Raw genomic sequence first — 13,893 nt, forward strand, 5'->3', positions numbered from 1 at the left:
ATTGTGGAAGAGTGGAGCCTTCTGATGCAGGAGTAGTTCTCCTACTCCTAAACGAAGGCTTGAACTTCTTTTTGTTAGGTATCTACTGTTCTTCTTCTTCTTTGTCGTTACACTCTTGACTCGGAATCCTCGGTGCGCGAGTCCGACTCGTACGTGGCCGGTTTTTTTTATTTATTAGATCCTAAAAAGTTCTCCCTAAAGAAGTTTTACTTCAAAAAGTCTCCTGTATTTTCAGGCCGTTTCAATGACAAAGAAATCTCAGAAATGGAGACGCGATCCGTCCTCGATCTCCCAGAGTTACCTCACATGGGCGCCAAGTGTGAGCCAGGCAGGACTTACTACGTGGTCTGCAATATCTGCTTCTGCTCGCATAAACAAGACCTGTACTGTTCGGCGAAGTATTGCGTGAACATTCCCACTTATACTGATGTTCTTTCAAAGGAGCTTACAGGTAGCTATATTATTTATAGAGAGTTTTCCAGTGCATGTCACTTTTTACCCGACTGCGGCCAAGCCAAAAATAAGGGTTATGATTTTAGCAGTCTATGTATGTATGTATGTATCCAAATTCTGTGTGTTCCACCGTAATGTCTTAGCTAATGGGCCGATTTTCATGAATGAGGTGTCAATTGATTCGTTGTAAAGGTCCAGGTGACATAGGCTATATTTTATACGAAAAAAATTGACCTAACGGATGTTACATCAAAAAAAGTGGAGGTCTCCAAAAAATATTTTGCTATAATATCGAGTGGGATGTCAAATGAAAGAGGTGAAAATTCTGAGCTGATGAATATAAATGTACAACAACATTAAAATATTCCAAGCGACAGAAATACCATTTTACTCTAATATTTCAGCGTTTATTAAGACGATCGCAGTCGGGTTTTAGTTTTAAACTTTTTTTTTTTAATAAATAACTTTTCCAGGACGTCCATGTAAAAAGGACTTCAGACTGTTGTGTAGCGACTGCAAATGCGTGAATCTTAAGAACCAGTGTAAATCAATACCCAACTGTGGTAAGAACCTGACGGGGAAGCAACTCCTGACTGCGGCAGTCGGTCCGAAGGTTAAACTGACGCTTGATATCACGAAGGAGAAGTGTAAACCAAATGTCTCTTACAGGTTAGTGTTCTAAGGCCTCATTCGCACGAGAGTTTTTTCAACGTCCGTTAAATAGCGTTCAAATAGAACAAATGCATTCCCAAGTATCTGTTCACACGTCAACGCTTTTTTAACGTGCACTTTGTATTTTCAGCGTAACGCCGGGTTTTAACGCAACGCTTTTTTTTAACTGTATTTTTCTGCATACGAGTTCACAGACCTAACCGACGTGTTAAAAATATTTGAATCTTCGAATACTCCCGATGGAAAATATCGTCGTGTAAAATACTGTATTTTATTTAGAACCTTATCGCTTGGTGCTTGGTGGTAACTGGTGATCTGACTTTACTCAGAATTTATTTAGAGAAAAATCTGCCAGGTGCGGGTCAGACTCGCGCACCTAGGGTTCCGTATTCGGGTATTTTCAACATTTTGCACACGTTGCAGGCTGCATTGCAACGATTGCTTCTGCCAGCCTGACGGCAGTTTGAGGTGTACACAGAAGATCTGCCTCACTTATTCACAAACCAAGGACTTGCAGGAGAAACAAACTTATTTGGAGAGACACGGTCTTTGAGGTACTTAATATGAAAAATAAGAAGCACATTCAAGATTTTTGCTATAGTTATCATTGGTACTTGATTAATAAAACGTGCAGATTTAACGATGATCTTGTTTTATTTACCGACACTGTGATTACCTAATTTCTGTTCTAAAAATAAACAGAATTTTATATAAATATAAGTAAAATTCTGCGTATTCTACTACAAAATCTATCTACGAGTCCTTAAAAGTTTTGACATGGAGGATTCCATCTGATTTCCTAATCCTATTATTACCAGTAATAGTTATTTGTAGGTAATAATATGTAGAACAAGAATAAGTTCTTCTGAGTTAAAGTAAGGGACGAATTTAACTACCTAGTTAATATACATAGGAACTACTTATAGGTACGATCTAATTTAGGATTAATGGTTACTGAGTTACTGACATACTTTTAACCATTCCATTGCATTACTATCGCTACCTGACATTTGATTCTTCGATTTCTATGCCTAAATCTATACTAATAAATAAAATTGGAGTGTCTGTCTGTAATTTCGAAATAACTACCACATATTAAGGTCATATGGTTATTTGAACGATACCATGACTGAATCACACGTTTTTAAAATTTTTGTCTGTCTGTCTGTCTGTCTGTCTGTCTGTTTGAAAAGGCTAATCTTCGGAACGGCTGAACCGATTTTGACGGGATTTTCACTGAAAAGTAGAGGATTGACCAGGGTGTAACATAGGCTACTTTTTTAACCGACTTTCAAGAAGGGAGTTGTGTTTTTCTACCTATGTACACCGAAATCTCCGAGATTTCTGAACCGATTTACGTCATTTCTTTTTTAATCGATAGAGGAACTTTGCGACATTGTTTCATAAAAAATTTGGATTCCAACTCCTCAATCCTGATGCTGCAGGGGATCTGACCAATCCACTCGGGCGAAGCTGCGGGCATCAGCTAGTAACTAATATGAATGTATTTTTTCTCAATTTTTTTTTGCAAACCTTTCGCTACCCGTGTGAATATCGATAAGAACATCAAATGTCGTCATAATATTGTTATTTGCAATAAACTTCATGAATCAGGAAAATTGGGAAAGAAATTAAAAACGTCTCTCTTAAGAATGCATTTTATTAATCTAGCCGCCTTTTGAGCGTGAAATTAACTTTAAGATTAACATTATTGTTTAAAGATTTTCGGAATATTTCTTGTTACGCGTAAAAAAATATGTACCTCGGTGTAACATTTTTCGTTTTGCTAACACGTCAGCCATATGGAATTAATTCAATGCGTAAGTTTTTTTTCATTTATGCTGAACGAATTTCAGCATTTTTCGTTATTTTCAACATTTTTCGCAATGTGTTCGTAGGTGCGTGCGTGCCAAACACTTACTTCGCACTGAATGATCGACTCTGTTTATGCGATCCCTACGGCAGGTTGAATGAAGCCAATTGCAAGACCATTGCTCGGCCACAGCCATGTCCGCCTGGCCAAGTTATTAGACAAGGCTGCAACCAATGCATTTGCCAAGACAACGGCCAACTTAAATGTACCAGCGCGTTTTGCTCCAATCGGGTAACCAAGCCTGGGATTAGCTATCATGGTCTCGTAGCATATGGTCCAAGGTGCACACCATTCAGGTCTTATTACGTAAACTGTAACCTCTGCTTTTGTCCAGCGTCGGGACAAGCCTCTGACGCCCAATGCGCTGTTGACACTTCCTGCTCCTTAGACCAGACATCTGATATCATGACAATAACAAAAATAAACCAGTGTATCCCTAACGTTATGTACCTCCTCCCTTGCATCGAATGTCTCTGTTCTGAATATGGTAACTTCGTTTTTGATAAATGCTTGGAGAAATGTCAGCCCCAAACCGAACACCATCGCAGATGCATTCCAGGAACCTTGTACAGAAGGGATTGTGATATATGTCGATGCCCTGACAACAGTATACCTGATGAAAAACTATGCATTAAGGCTGGTTGTAATGCGGATACAAAGCAAACATATTTACATTCACTAAGGAGTTCCACAAATCGCTGTACTCCTCGAACTTTTACGAAACCCAAATGTATTTATTGCGACTGCACTTCAGAGGGCACTGTAAATGAACATTATTGTCTAGAACTTGACTGCTCTAAGATATCCGATTTCAAATTTTACGCTGAAACAGACGTTTGTAGCCCTGGGGAACTCGTACCGATTTGTATGGAATGCTTCTGTCTGAACAATGGACTTACAAATGAAACATACTGTACTAGAGTTTGCACTTACCAAAGTAAACTAAATATTCTTGAAAAAGTATTAAATGAGAGTAAAGTCGATACAACTTTAATTGATAAAAGTAAAATTCAAACAGTTGATTTGAATAGAGCTTGTGAACCGAGCACTCTTTATATCGACAGTGGTAAATATTGCTTATGTTCTGATAACGGTGATACCAACTTCAAATTTTGTACGAATTTTACTGAAGACTTGAACCATAAGGAAAGTAATAAATCAAAATTTGATGCAACTACAAGCTGTGAACCAAGCACATTAGTTGATTTTGATTGCAATACATGTTACTGTTCCAAAGAGGGGAAGATAGATCCAAAATGGTGTACGTATGATGATTGTGAAGCAAAAAGGATAGTAATGGAATCACATAAAAATCTTCCACATTCTGAGCAAATAGAAAATCCGAATGGAATTTGCACGCCTGGCTCTATATCTAAAGAGAAATGCAACTTCTGTATATGCCCTGAAAGTGGGATTCTAAGAGAACGCGCCTGCACCAAAAATGACTGTTTCGACAACGTGGAAGTAACGAGTGAAAAATTCGTTTGTGAACCTCTCGCTTATTATGAAGTCGACTGTAACATTTGCTTCTGTCCTCGCGATGGTGTCAAAAATGTTGCGAAATGTACAAAAAATCATTGCGAAAAGAGTTTTTTGAGGTCCGAAGCATGTATTTCTGGTCATTTGTTCAGCGACGAGTGTGACGTTTGCGTGTGTCCACCAAATGGTGATAGAGCAGATAGAGTATGCACTAATAACACTTGCAGCTTGCCAAGATGGAGTACCTTTAAACTCACAGATAGTGTCCTAGCAAACGAAGTTCATAACGATGAAGCCAGAAATTTGGAGTTGTGCTATCCGGGAGAAGAGTTTTCAATGGGCTGCAATATATGCGTTTGTACGGATTTAGGTTTGAAAATATACGCGTCTTGCGAACCTGTATTATGTAATGACAACACAGACAGAATGAAATTTACATATGGTGTTTTGGATCAAATGGATAAAATGGTAAATATGTTGATTCAATAATTTAAATTGAATTGGCACTAAAATTCCATTTAGTTTACTTTACAAAATTAAACTGATATACAATAGTAAAGAATTAATAATTTTTTTCAACTTGATTATGATGTTTGGTGTATTTTCATTGGGACCCTGAGCTCGTTCACACAGGCTGCGTAAGCGTAGACGTAGCGCGTACCATTGCATTGTAATGTATGGAACTGTATGAAACATGACATACCGCTTGCGTGGCGTGAACGTTCACGTAGACGTAATGCGTGCAGTTCGTCTACGGGTTTACGCGCATCACTACCCACGTGTCACGTGTACGTGCTACGGACGCAATTAGTGTGAATCGTCTATTAACATTCACAGGACGAACCCACAACAAAAACAGCCATCACTTATAGGAATTCACATTCTCGAGCTAAACGCGACATTCACGACAAATGCTACACTTATCAGAGTGCGCTCAGTGAAGTCGAGAAAATGGATTGTACTCCTGGATCTATGTATATTATTCGGTAAGGATATCATTACAATGTCCTTTTCCTTCAATTTCGGCCATGGAGGCCAACCTTTATTAACCCCTGGGCCAAAAAGAGGGGCGTTATAAGTTTGACGTGTGTATCTGTGTATGTGTCTGTGGCATCGTAGCTTCTAAACGAATGAACCGATTTTAATTTAGTTTTTTTTTGTTTGAAAGGTGGCTTGATCGAGAGTGTTCTTAGCTATACTTAATCGAAGAAAATCGGTTCAGCTGTTTAAAAGTTATCAGCTCTTTTCTAGTTTTCTTATAGAGATAGATAGATAAATAGAATACTTTATTGCACACAAAAACACATGTAAAAGATCACAACACAGAAAGAAGAAAACAGAAAAAACAATTGTGTGCAAAAGCGGCTTTATTGCTTGGAGCAATCTCTACCAGGCAACCTTTGCTGATAGGATAAGGTGAGGATAGAGGTTTTTGTATCGGGGGTTTTTTTTTGGGTTATCTATGATTAATACTATGTAAATTTTTAAGCTGTAAACAATGCATCTGTCCATATTCGGGACAAATCCACGACTTCTGTCGTCCACTACCCAAAACCATCTACTGTGAGCAAGCATATCCCGGATTCAATTTCATACCAATGGGACGACGTTTAGCTGGCAAGAGTAAGTATTTGTATTAACATTTACATAATGGCACCAAAATTTAATAGCTATACCTAATGTGGTGATCACAATCTCTTCTAGTTGGTCCATGTTCATCCTTAATATATTTATAATAACATAATCTTTGTTATGCAGAATATTAATCTAATTAATCAAATATTAATCAAAAATAAATACAAGTGTAAATTAAAAATTTATAACACCCCCGACAAGTAAAGGTTACAGTAACTAGAAAAGAGCTGATAACTTTCGAACGGCTTAACCGATTAGCTAAGAACACTCTCGATCAAGCCACCTTTGAAACAAAAAAAACTAAATTAAAATCGGTTTATTAGTTTAGGAGCTACGATGCCACGTACAGATACACAGATACACGCGTCAAACTTATCGCGTCCTACTAGAAACCAATTCAATAAACTTTCCCTTACAGGCAATACTACAGAAGGAAAATCCAAAACAACGATGGAAAGCATAACGTTAACAGTGAAACATTTGAAGCATACAACATACAAATGTGGTAAACCCGGCAAAGTCATGGACCAGTGTTTCATATGCGAATGTGAGGACAATATCGTGATAGAAGAGCATTGTTTTAAAAGTGATGCTGAAAACTGTTCGAATGCAACGCCGACTTTCTTTGATGGCAATACACTGATTTATGTATAATTTTATTTTCATTTAAAACTTACAACCTCTCGCACTGTAAAGGGTCACTCTTTTTCTTTTTATTTCTTTTTATTGTTACAACTTTCAACAAATGGTACAAATAAAAAAAAAATAGATTATAGTGTTTAATCTGTATCCGTAGAATCAAAAGACACAATTTTATAGCTGACTAGCTGATACCCGCGACTTCGTTCGCGTGGATGTAGGTTTTTTTAAATTACCGTGGGAACATAGGCTACTTTTTATGCCAGAAAATCTTTGATTTTCTGGGATAAAAAAGTAGCCTATGTGCTAATCCAGGGTATAATCTATCTCCATTCTAAATTTCAGCCCAATCCGTCCAGTAGTTTTTTCGTGAAGGAGTAACAAACATACACACACACACACATACAAACTTTCTCCTTTATAACATTAAGTGTGATGTGATGGAATTCAATGAACCAGACTGATAAAAGTGATAGTTTAGGTTTTTAGATAAAGTGAAAAGACAACTCGTAAGACTGAACCACTTTAATTTTAAATTTAGAATTTTGACTAGCGTGATGCTAAACAAAGTTTGCCAAAGAAAGATTAAATTCCATAACTTTTGATCCCAAAATTAAAAATATAAAAGTACTGGCCTAAACTCATAAAAATTTGATGTTATAAACAGCAAAAAAATTCTCTGAAATTATTCTGTTTAATTAGAAATCTGTTGAGGACCAATAATAATAATTTACGCTTCAAAAACTAACCGTATTCCACTAATTAATTAGAGAATTCTCAACTGAATTACGCACAAAATGGTCGTCTATTACGTTTTTGTTTTACTTTTGCTAAACAAGTTGACTATGATAACATCTGGTAAGTAACTACTGTTGATTTGATGAGCAGAGCGTGGAATTGGGCTTGTGATGGATGCACGGGTTATTCGAAATAAACACTTTTATTGACCAGTCTCAAATTATATTATATTAATTAAAAAGATACAGAGAGCGTCCGACATGATTGGAGGGCGAAACCCTAATATAATCCTACTCTATGGGCGAAACCAAAGAGAACGAGAAAGCATAGAGAACTCTCAGTGATAATATTAACAAGTATTGTCGATGGATATAAAGCCGTATATAGACTTTCCAACAACTACCTACAAAGTTATAATTTGAAATGAAATTTTTATTAACAAGTGTAAATTAAAATTTTGTAGCACCCCCCACAAAGTGAAGGTTACAGTAACTAGAAAAGAGCTGATAAGTTTCAAACGGCTGAATTGATTTTCTTGGATTATAGCTAAGAACACTCTCGATCAAGCCATCTTTCAAACAAAAAAAAACTAAATTAAAATCAGTTCATTAGTTTAGGAGCTACGATACACAGATACACACATCAAACTTATACCACCCCTCTTTTTGGGTCGGGGGTTAAAAAAATGTCTAAATCTAGGTATTTCAATTTAACTAAATAAGGATTTGTTACGTCGGTTACTACTCCTAATGGACTTTATTATTTAACAGAATTGCTACATCAGGAAGAAAATTTATGGGATCCTAACAAACTCACTCGACAAGAATATAGTTTAAATCCAACAGTTAAAGCCAATGATAAAAACTGTGAGCCAAACACGTTTATATTGATCGATTGTAATGTATGCCGTTGTGGCTCAGATGGAAAAATAGATAAAACGCAATGCACAAAACATAAATGCAATAATAATGAAATTAACACTCGAAAACTAAACCCGACAGTTAATAGATGTAAACCTAGACACTGGTACCAATTATCTAGATGCCATTTATGCTATTGTTTGAATAAACATACACTAATCTGCAATAGTAATAATAAACAAGAAACAGTGCACATAAGAGAATATGATCTGTATGACTGTGGAGAAAAACTGATAAAAGATTTATCGAAAATGGTAACTCCTGAAGAGAGGCTTTTGAGATCAGTCACAAAGAAAGTAGAATCAAAAGTAACGTCGAAATATACAGTTGAGCAAACGTCGACTCCAAAGATTATCTTTCTCTCAGCAGATACTTCTTTGAACCCTTCAAAATCTAGTAAATATAAAACAGAAATCAATATGGATTCAGAAATTAAATTCCTAAACTTTAACCGTAAAAACAAAGCTTTGATAGAAAAGGTTACAAAAAGCAGTGGATTTATGGAAGATCTTTTCAATAATGAAGTTTTAAGTATAAATAGTAAAGAACTTAACGCTGATTCAAGTATAAAGTCAAAAGCTCTTAGAAATTTAAAAACGCATACAAAAAACAGAGGATTCATAGATCTTTTCAATAATGATAAAGATAATGATATAACCTCATTAAATATAAATAGCGTAGAACTTAACGATGATTCAAGTACAAACTCAAAAGCTACAGAATTGTATGATGATAATGATGCGACCAAGTTCAACATAGATTTATCGAACGTTCTAGATACAATATTGAGTCTCGCTGCTAGAAAATCGATGATTACAATTGCCAGAGCCAATTGTGAGCCTGGTAGTATTGTAAAGAAACGATGTAAAACTTGCTTTTGTCTAGCAAATGGTAAATCATTATGTACGAAAGAGGTTTGTGAATAAATAAATCCATATATTTTTAATAAATTATTTCCTTTATTTTATTTCTTGATTCCTCCGGTTCCTAGGCAGGTTTGAATTATCCTTTTTTTATACTTACTGAATATCCGATTAGCACTGGAATTCATAGTCAAGATAATTCTTTAGGAAACCATTCTTACGACATTGTGTCATATACAAGTTACAACCTTAATGCAATGCATTAACGTTGAATATGACATGACACATACATATCGTCTGATTGTAATAATTCAGATCAAAGTAATTAGTAGTCTCTACAATATATCAATAGAAAAATAAAGTTAAATAAAGTAGTTTAAAGTAAAAATAAATGAAGGCAGTTAAATGAGGAAAAAAATTGAAGTCCTGTAACCAATTTGCGTCAATGATGATTAGGCACCTAGCTGTATTATCTGCCACACCTTCAACAAACTAATTGGTAATCAGAATTTTTATCACTTTTTAGTGTCGATCATAAAATAAAAGATCAAAACCCTGATTCAATTAAATCCATGCAATTAATTTTCGGTTATTGTAATTTTAAAGATCTTTCTTAAATTACACAGATTTAATATATTTTTAAATGAAACAGACAGATTTGTAGACTTTTTAGGATTCGTTTTGTTCCTGTTGAAGTGCGAATTCATGATAAAGTAAAAAATATGTATCAACCTAACAAATTATTTAAATTACTTAGTAAAGTTTAAAAACAAAAAATGTTTACAATAAAAAGAGCGATACTTATTCTTATTTTACAATTTACTACTATACAAATGTACAGACATTATAAACGTAAGTTTAGATAAATATGTAAGTAAAAGTGGTTAAAATAATGCATGAATCCATAGGTGGGTACTAGTAATATTAAGGTGGAAAGGAGGTAAAGTTTGTCAGTTCGAATGTAAGAGGTGATCCCCGGAACTAATGAATGATTCTGAAAATTCTTTCACTGGTTTTATCACTACCCATATTATAAATGCGAAAGTGTGTTTATTTGCTGGTTAGTTGGTTTGTCCTTCAATCACGTCGCAACAGAGCAAGGGATTGACGTAATTTTTTGCAAGTGTACCTACCTATAGTTAAAGACCTGGAAAGAGACATCTCGACTAAGTAGTTTTTATCCCGGAAAATCAAAGAGATCTCACGGGTTTTTTACGATAACATACGATACATAACGATAATTTTATGATAATATAGCATTGGCTGCGAAGATATGGAGCGAGCGATGTCAGAAAAATTCAATGGTATTGAATGATTGTAACTGGTGTCGATGCAACGCCAGACAGGAGTATGACTGCAAAGCTAGAGTTTGCGAAGAAATCGATATGTTCGGACATTTTAAAGGTAAACTTTGATTTAATAAATAGACACAAAATACAACGTTTGATTTAATTGCCTTTATTGTTTATGTTTCAAGCATACTTATTAACACACCTAAAATGAATTGACGAAATACAGAATTTTACAAAGATACTCGTAATTACTAAGTGGCTTATGACGTAGTTAATTTTTCATTTTATTTATATTATCCATACTTACTACAAGGTATATTTTGTGTTTCAACAGATGCCATCCAAGAAATAGACGTAGGCATGGAAGGGCATGGATCATGGCGATCCAGACCTCTAGCGTGCAATCCAGGAGTACACTACCGGCGAGGAGCCGTACTGTGCGTTTGCGATGAAGATGGCAACTGGCCTAATCCAGTCTGCAGAGACCTCTTCCAGATCCTCCACTCTGTTGAACTGACAGGACAAACTCGACTTTCAAAAAACGACTCTTGCTCTCCTACTAAATTGTACTTAGTCGGTTGCAATGTCTGCTTTTGTCCTTCATCCGGTTATTTGGACCCACAAATGTGTACTAATAAGGAATGCCAAGAAGACGATCCAGTTATAGAAGCACCTGTGACGAATACCACTGCAAATAATAATAACGACACTGAAGAAAATATGGAAATTTACGCAATGTGTAATCCCAAATTTGAATACGAAATTGGTTGCAGAAATTGTGTCTGTCTTACGAATAACAGACTGCTTTGTGGAAATTGCTCAATTGCAACAGATCAATATCCAGTTTCTTTAAGCGAGCGTTCGAAAAAAATAACTGCTAATAAAAATGAACCTGGTGGATCCAGTAAATCTGGCAAACTTAACGAATTTATCAAACCTAAAAAATCTGGCAAACCTAATAAATCTGGGAAACCCAAAAAACCAAACAGTATCTGCCGTGGAAAAAAACCATTCATTATTTTTAAAGTTGGCTGCAACCTGTGTCACTGCGGCAGGCAATTGAAAATGTTTTGCACTGTTAAAAAATGTGTCGATAAAAGTAAAAAACTCCAATCTTCGTTTGACATAGACAATATAGAATGGAGTCGAACAGATTATAAAGAAGTAGCAGAACCACCAGATGATGAAAGCTGTTTACCTGGCACTATATTTAAAAGGGATTGCAATTATTGTCAATGCAGCAAAGTTGTAAACGGTATGAAACAGTTCGTTTGCACTCTCAAATTTTGTAGAGGGGAGAGTGCTATTAAAAAATTGGAACCCAGGAAAGTAATTGAAAGACAAAAAAATAATTGCGTTCTAGGAACCTTCTATCAGGAGTTCTGTAAGTTATGTTATTGCTTCATCAAAGATAAAATAAAATATCAAATATGTCGATTACATGTAAAATGTGTAAGAGATGGTGGTGATGATTTAAAGCGTATAACACTGCAAGGTAATATTTTCGAAGACGTGAAAGCATTGAACGGCTTTTGTGAACCAATGCGTAGATATAAGAATGATTGTAACGTTTGTCGATGTTTAGCCGATGGGAAGACTGTGGAATGTACTTCTAAGATTTGTGCATTAAGATCGGATGATCTCTTAGTTGATATCGTGCCAGTGGTTATAAAAAATGGTGAGGTTTGTCCTAAAGGGCATTCTTATAAGTTAGATTGTAATCTCTGCTTCTGTTTATCGAACGGCAATGCAATTTGTACAACTGCCGACTGTTCTAAGCAAAATAAAGTTATTATGTAAATATTTTTGGAATTTCACTACAAAACGTCATACTGATAATTCAAACATGAAGTTAGAATATTTGCCTGCCTTTTAATACCTTTTGTTAATCTATGAAATTGAACGTGGATAATATTGAACGACATTAAAAACCCAAGTAGAAACAGAACAACTTGGAGAAATATGGTTATGAGAGCCGACCCTAACACACACGGGAAAAAGCTAGGTCTATGTTAATATGTTATTCAATAAAACTACAAAATTAATAATTATTCACAATACTTTATTCAAAGGACATAATAACAATAGTCGTCTTTTACGTTTCAGTTAAATTAATAACTTAAAAAAAACTATAAGTAACTTAAAATTAAACAGAAATTTAATACAAATAAATACATAATTATATCTATAGAAATCAGTTGTGCTTTATTGTGCAAAAATAGTTATAAGTATTTTTTGTAAGCACAGAACTTTGGTTAATATTTCATTTTGTTTAAAAAGAAAAGGGATTGAGTATGGAAATTAATATACCTAAGGCCGATTTACTCGAAGTGTCCACTAGCAATAAAATATGTAAAAATCAACTCTGGCAAGTCACTTGCACTTTCAGCTAGAAAATTTCTGCAAGTTTTTCATTAAAAACTTGCGCAATTTCATTTTTGCAAGTTTATCGCTTAAAGGACACTTAATATAATAAGGAAGTATCGAGAAAGTTACAAACATTCGTTTGATTAAAAAAATTATACGGTCATAAATGAAATTAGTTAAATAGGTACCATTAAAAATTGAACCTTAAAAGTTTTGTGGGCGATTTTTTAGCATCAAGCAACCGCTTGTGGCTCGCTAAATACTTTACAAAACTAAAAAAATAACAAGAACTTTCAGTCCTCTTTGTATAAGTAACTAAAATTAACAATCTTTGTGCTTAAGCTATCAACAAATTGGATTACTTAACATTATATTATTTTAACATTTAATACAAGTTAATTAATAACAAATTTAACATTTGTAGCGTTGATAAGTACGATTTTTTTTCTGATATCAAAATTTGTCTACTTAATACAACATTAGGAGAAAAGGCTGCGTCAACCGTCAATGTACCTAATTTATTTTTTTGTTGTTTACTTTAAAGCAGATGGATATGAATTTAATGGAAAGAAATAGAATTTAGCGTGGTCGCGCGGTTAGAAAATGACTGTTAATAAGTTATACGTGGCAAAGACGCCAGAAGCGTGTTCCACGCCTTATCGGAATGATCACGGTTTCTCGCTGGTCTGTGGTAGGATGATAAAGGAGGAACAATCGAAAAGAATCGATTAAATAAAAATCGATTATTTTTTAACATCCCTACCTGAGCACACTCTCCAAAGTAGGTCTTTCCTATATCCTATTGAAGATCAATAGACGCTAGACGTCGAGCGAGTTACCATCTTTATGTCGTCGACATTCCATCTACACGCACGAAACGTTTTGCGTCATCATTCCTCATACGCCTGGCTAAGGTTTGGAATACTCTTCCGCGATCTGTTTTTCTTACCAATTACAATCCG

General features: G+C 35.1%; 4 protein-coding genes across 4 annotated transcripts in view; all 4 read left to right on the forward strand.

The window, feature by feature from the left end:
- LOC123865804 overlaps window positions 1-1,769 on the forward strand; it is a 33,299-nt gene extending 31,530 nt beyond the window's left edge. The window contains exons 21-23 of the mRNA XM_045907040.1: window positions 236-451; window positions 927-1,122; window positions 1,549-1,769. Of these exons, the coding sequence (XP_045762996.1) occupies window positions 236-451; window positions 927-1,122; window positions 1,549-1,678 (542 nt within the window). The 3' untranslated portion in view covers window positions 1,679-1,769. The remainder of the gene's footprint in view (window positions 1-235; window positions 452-926; window positions 1,123-1,548) is intronic.
- A 1,003-nt stretch (window positions 1,770-2,772) lies between these two features.
- On the forward strand, window positions 2,773-6,766 carry LOC123865805. The gene is made up of 5 exons (XM_045907041.1): window positions 2,773-2,945; window positions 3,024-4,945; window positions 5,315-5,463; window positions 5,967-6,100; window positions 6,531-6,766. The coding sequence occupies exons 1-5, from the start codon at window positions 2,882-2,884 to the stop codon at window positions 6,764-6,766; spliced, it is 2,505 nt and encodes an 834-aa protein (XP_045762997.1). The 5' UTR covers window positions 2,773-2,881.
- Window positions 6,767-7,238: 472 nt separating this feature from the next.
- On the forward strand, window positions 7,239-9,362 carry LOC123865297. Its single transcript, XM_045906256.1, has 2 exons — window positions 7,239-7,609; window positions 8,260-9,362. The coding sequence occupies exons 1-2, from the start codon at window positions 7,549-7,551 to the stop codon at window positions 9,333-9,335; spliced, it is 1,137 nt and encodes a 378-aa protein (XP_045762212.1). The 5' UTR covers window positions 7,239-7,548; the 3' UTR covers window positions 9,336-9,362.
- A 447-nt stretch (window positions 9,363-9,809) lies between these two features.
- LOC123865293 lies at window positions 9,810-13,294 on the forward strand. The gene is made up of 3 exons (XM_045906250.1): window positions 9,810-10,124; window positions 10,530-10,676; window positions 10,899-13,294. The coding sequence occupies exons 1-3, from the start codon at window positions 10,049-10,051 to the stop codon at window positions 12,362-12,364; spliced, it is 1,689 nt and encodes a 562-aa protein (XP_045762206.1). The 5' UTR covers window positions 9,810-10,048; the 3' UTR covers window positions 12,365-13,294.
- Window positions 13,295-13,893: the final 599 nt, after the last annotated feature.

The sequence above is a fragment of the Maniola jurtina genome, chromosome 5 (assembly GCF_905333055.1).
Source record: "Maniola jurtina chromosome 5, ilManJurt1.1, whole genome shotgun sequence".
In the NCBI taxonomy this organism is placed as follows: domain Eukaryota; kingdom Metazoa; phylum Arthropoda; class Insecta; order Lepidoptera; family Nymphalidae; genus Maniola; species Maniola jurtina.